The sequence below is a fragment of the Gadus chalcogrammus genome, chromosome 15 (genome assembly GCF_026213295.1).
Source record: "Gadus chalcogrammus isolate NIFS_2021 chromosome 15, NIFS_Gcha_1.0, whole genome shotgun sequence".
NCBI lineage: Eukaryota > Metazoa > Chordata > Actinopteri > Gadiformes > Gadidae > Gadus > Gadus chalcogrammus.
In genome coordinates this window covers 8,317,085-8,322,084 of record NC_079426.1, presented here as the reverse complement: position 1 = coordinate 8,322,084, position 5,000 = coordinate 8,317,085, and the positions used below count along the sequence as shown (strand labels likewise).

General features: G+C 43.7%; 2 protein-coding genes across 3 annotated transcripts in view; both read left to right on the top strand.

The window, feature by feature from the left end:
• Positions 1-4,796, top strand: part of LOC130404969 (melanopsin-A-like) — a 9,839-nt gene extending 5,043 nt beyond the window's left edge. Inside the window, exons 8-14 of the mRNA XM_056609922.1 lie at positions 1-63; positions 449-580; positions 706-759; positions 1,199-1,327; positions 3,110-3,275; positions 3,402-3,541; positions 4,725-4,796. The exon at positions 1-63 is cut by the window's left edge and continues 127 nt beyond it. Of these exons, the coding sequence (XP_056465897.1) occupies positions 1-63; positions 449-580; positions 706-759; positions 1,199-1,327; positions 3,110-3,275; positions 3,402-3,541; positions 4,725-4,796 (756 nt within the window). The remainder of the gene's footprint in view (positions 64-448; positions 581-705; positions 760-1,198; positions 1,328-3,109; positions 3,276-3,401; positions 3,542-4,724) is intronic.
• A 145-nt stretch (positions 4,797-4,941) lies between these two features.
• The window catches only part of LOC130404116 (LIM domain-binding protein 3-like), a 9,267-nt gene continuing 9,208 nt past the window's right edge, over positions 4,942-5,000 (top strand). For both annotated transcript variants that reach the window (XM_056608719.1, XM_056608720.1), the window contains exon 1: positions 4,942-5,000. This exon is cut by the window's right edge and continues 411 nt beyond it. The gene's annotated coding sequence lies outside the window, so the exon portion shown is untranslated.

Sequence of the window (5,000 nt, the reverse complement as noted above, 5' to 3'; positions counted from 1 at the left end):
GGCAGCGCCCGGCAGCACAGCGCCAGGAAGTCCCGCCTCTCCTCCGCCTCCGACAGCGAATCGGTACGTCAGGACGGAGAGGGCTGTTCTGGGAGGAGCGCCACGCCCACCACACGCCGGGCTCGGGGGGGTCAAGGGTCAGAGGGGCAGGGGGGTCAGGGGTCTGAGGTTTGTAGGAGGAGCTCCACCTTCCGCCTAACGGTCAGTTGATCTGGTGGAGGTCAGCACCACCCCTCCCCCCTTCATCACCCCCTCCCCATCACCACTCAACACCAGCAGAGGACGGCTCAACCCTCACCCACTGCTCAAATCAAGTTTGTGCCTGTGCGTGCCCCTGCGTGTGTGTGTGTGTGTGTGTGTGTGTGTGTGTGTGTGTGGTGTGTGTGTGCGTGTGCGTGTGCGTGTGCGTGTGTGTGTGTGTGTGTGTGTGTGTGTGTGTGTGTCTCAGGGCTGGACGGACACCGAGGCGGACGGCTCCAGCATGGGGTCACGACCCGCCAGCCGCCAGGTGTCATGTGACCTCAGAGACACGGAGCTCCCAGAAAACAGAGCGTCCATCAGGAGGGAGAGGGAGGCCGAGGTGAGACCGGCTGCTGGGAATACTGGTTCTACTGGTTCTGATGGTTCTGATGGTTCGGATGGTTCGGATGGTTCGGATGGTTCTGGTGGTTCGGATGGTTTTGCTAGTTGCTCGTGTTCTTCAAGGTTCGCCTGTTCTTCAAGGTTTGCCTGTCCTTCAAGGTTCGCCTGTTCTTCAAGGTGCTTGTGTTCTTTAAGGTTCTCCTGTTCTTTAAGGTTCTCGGGTTCTTTAAGGTTCTCGTGTTCTTTAAAGTTCTCGTGTTCTTTAAGGTTCTCGTGTTCTTTAAGGTTTTCGGGTTCTTTAAGGTGCTTGTGTTCTTTAAGGTTCTCCTGTTCTTTAAGGTTCTCCTGTTCTTTAAGGTTCTCCTGTTCTTTAAGGTTCTCTTGTTCTTTAAGGTTCTTGTGTTCTTTAAGGTTCTCCAGTTATTTAAGGTACTCCTGTTCTTTAAGGTTCTCCTGTTCTTTAAGGTTCTCTTGTTCTTTAAGGTACTTGTGTTCTTTAAGGTTCTCCAGTTCTTTAAGGTTCTCCTGTTCTTTAAGGTTCTCTTGTTCTTTAAGGTTCTCGTGTTCTTTAAGGTTCTCCTGTTCTTTAAGGTTCTCCTGTTCTTTGTTCTGACAGAGCGGGGACCCGGCTGATGGTCAAATGACCAGAGCGGCCATCGTTCGGATTCCCAGCATCGTCGTCACCAAAGAACCCAGCCCCTTCCTCCCCATTAGTCGAACTAGTTCTCGCTCTTCTCGCCCCCGGGTAGCCAATAGCAATGCAGGGGCGGGATCTGTTTCAACAGACACCCCTCACGTCTCAAATGACTGCTCCTCCCCCTTAATTTGATTGGTGGAGAACCACTAACGAAATATTTAGGTAGGTCATCCTAACGTTTACCACCTATTAATATATAATATATATATTATAATATATAAAATATACATACAACTACAATAATGTGGTAATAATAAACTACAGTAACGGGTTAATAATCAACTACGTTAACTTGGTAATAAACTACAGTAAAATGTTGATTAAAAACGACAGTAACTTGGTAATAATAAACTACAATAACATGTTAATAAACAACAGTAACGTGGTAATAAACTACAGTAACATGTTAATAATAAACTACAGTAACATGGTAATAATTATTGATTTATTTAGGTTTTACAGATACCAAAACATAGATAAGTGTGAAACAGTAATCTGATGTATGCATAGTGTTTAATAAACTACAGTGGCATGTTAAACTACAGTAACATGTTAATAATAAACTACAATAAAAGTTAATAATAAACTACAGTAACATGGTAATAATACGCTACAGTAATATGTTAATAATAAACGACAGTAACATGGTAATAACAAACTACAGTAACATGGTAGTAATAAAATACAGAAACATGGTTATACTAAACGAGAGTAACTTGGTAATAAACTAGAGTAATATGTTAGCAATAAATTACAGTAACGTGGTTATGATGTGCAGTGTTTAGCACTTTAAAAGTCTTTCCCAAAATATTCCTGCTCTGTGTTTTATCGCCTGTGCATATTTATAATATATTGTGTTAGTTAGAAATTGATTGTTACTTTATTGTATATGGTGAGACATCTATACCATAGAAAATGTATTGAAAAATATATATTGAGTGTTGTTGATGATTATTACTGTGGCGTGTTTGTGCTCAGGTCGTGTTTGTGCTCTGGGGCGGGGGGGAGTTGTGTGACCACCACTGAGGTGTTAGGTTGATTGGTTAATGTGTTATATATGTTTTATATATATATATGTTTTATGTGTTGTATATATATTTTCTATGTGTTATATATATACATGTTATGTGTTATATGTGTTATATGTGTTATATATCTATGTTATTTGTTATATGTGTTATAATATGTATATGTTATATTTGTTATTTATGTTGTGATATGTTTTATATATATATGTGTGAAAAGTGTTATATGTTATATATAATATATATATTTTTAAAAATATATAATAATATAATAATAAATGAAATTTATATAGCGCTTAATATGGTACTCTAAGACGCTTTACATATTGCCCTATCAAAACTATGTAAGAGAGACTAAGAAAAAAAAGAAAAACAGAGGTTAAACATGAAGAATAAGGTGGGATGTTAGGTGGGGAAGGCTAGTGTAAAAATGGTATGTTTTATATATATATATATACTATATATATATATATATATATATATATATATATATATATATATATATTATATTATATATATATATATATATGTGTGTTATATAGCCTATATGTTATATGTTGTGTTTCTGAGTTCAGTGTGTTAATAAAGGCGGTTCTGTGGTTACCGGTTACCAACTGCCCCGTGTGGTTCCTCTCTGTGTTATCAGGTTGTTAGGAGGTGTCTTCCTTCCTGTCGGAGCTTATTTTCCCGATAATGACCGGCGTTCTTTACATTATCCCTTACATAATGAATCAAATCCACCGGACATTCACGCGCGTGCGTGTTAGAGGGTGAATACCTCTTTAAATAATGCCCGGCTCATCAGCCCCCGGTAACCCCCTCACGGGCGACGTCGACCCCGGGGCCCGTCGCGACGCCAGTGGAACCGGGACAACACACCGGGGACACACCGGGTGCACCCAAGGAGCACACCGGGGAAAACACCGGGAGAACACCGGGAACACACCGGGAGCACGGCCTCTATATCGCAGGTAGGCTAAGTCCCGTTAAAACCAACCTTCTCCAGGTCCCCCCCCCCCCCCTTCCCCGGGTCTCCGGTCCCTCTCCTCCTGGTCTTCGGTGCCTCTCCTCCCGGTCTCCGGTCCCTCTCAACCCAGTCTCCGGTCCCTCTCTCCCGGGTCTCCGGTCCGTCTACTCCCGGTCTCCGGTCTCTCTCCCCCGGGTCTCCAGTCCCTCTCCTCCCGGTCTCCGGTCCCTCTCCCCCGGGTCACGTGACGGGGACGGAACCATAACACGCGTGAGAACGAGAGAGCGTGAGGAAGGTGAGATCGCGCAGAGTACTGCGCGCCTATTGGTCCGTTGACCGGGCATTCCGGATGTTGGGGGCGGTACCAGGCCAGCATAGCGCGACTGTGATTTGCTAGAGAGGAAAGCACCTTGCCGTAAGCGCAGGTATTCTGAATTAAATATAATGGAAATATATGTTAAATATACTGGATATATATGTTCAATATACTGACAATATATGTTCAGTATCCTGGTAATGTACAGTATGTTTAATATACTGGTAATATATGTTCAATATACTGGTAATGTATGTTTAATATGGCCTATTGGTAATATTTGTTCATTATACTGGTAATGTATGTTCAATATACTGGTAATGTGTTCAATACGGGTAATGTATGTTAAATAAACTGGTAATGTATGATCAGTATACTGGTAATGTATGTTCAGTGCTGTTAATTTATGCTAAATACATTGGTACGCTCAGTGGTACACCCAGTTGGATGTACTGGTCATTTCCCAGTACATGTTCACAGTTTATTTAGCATGGATACACTGGTAATATCTGCTGTTGATGTTTTTATATATCGCTGTATATTGTTTTACTACTAACCCTATACTATAATATATAATAATATCGTTAGATATTGTTAAATATTGTTGTATTGTGCTGTATATTTTTTTCCACAATGTCTTTTTTTTTAAAAACGATTTATGATGACTATATGCTCTGTAAGGTGACCTTGGGTGTCTTGAAAGGCGCCTCTAAATTAAATGTATTATTATTATATTGTTAAATATATTACGTATACATGCATATATTTGTATCATGTTGGCGAATGGCAATCATGGCGATATTTATACTGCTGACCTTTATATTTACAGGACGGATGAAAACACACGCATGCACGCACGCACACACACAATAATCACAATAACTCTAGCAGTAGTCCACTGGACAGCTGGGATCTGAAACACAAGTTGCCATACTCACAGACACACACTCACAGACACCACATTCACAGACACAGACACACACACACACACACACACACTCTCAGGCACAGACACACACACCGCGGGCAGCATGGCCGCCAGGTGACCTTTGGGTTCCGGGCCGAGCGGTTGTGGGTTCCCCGCTCGGAGTTCCTCGGATAACGAGACGTTTCCTGACGGGTCCTCCTCCCGTCCAGCACCACGCCGCCGGACCGGCCGGGGGCGTGGCCAGGGGCGTGGCCGTGGCCGGGGGCGGGGCCGCGTTCTAATCTGGTCCGGGTGATTCAGGCGTTGGGCATACCGGGCTCTCCTTTCACGCCAAATAAGGCCCTCCCCTCCCCCACCTCCCAGCATGCCTCTGGCCGGCTTGCTGTGTGTCAGGAGAACACTGCTATTCTTAGCCTGTCTCTCCAGACCCCCCGCGACACACAGACCTCCTCTCTGCTCCTCTCTCTGCTCCTCTCTCTCTGCTC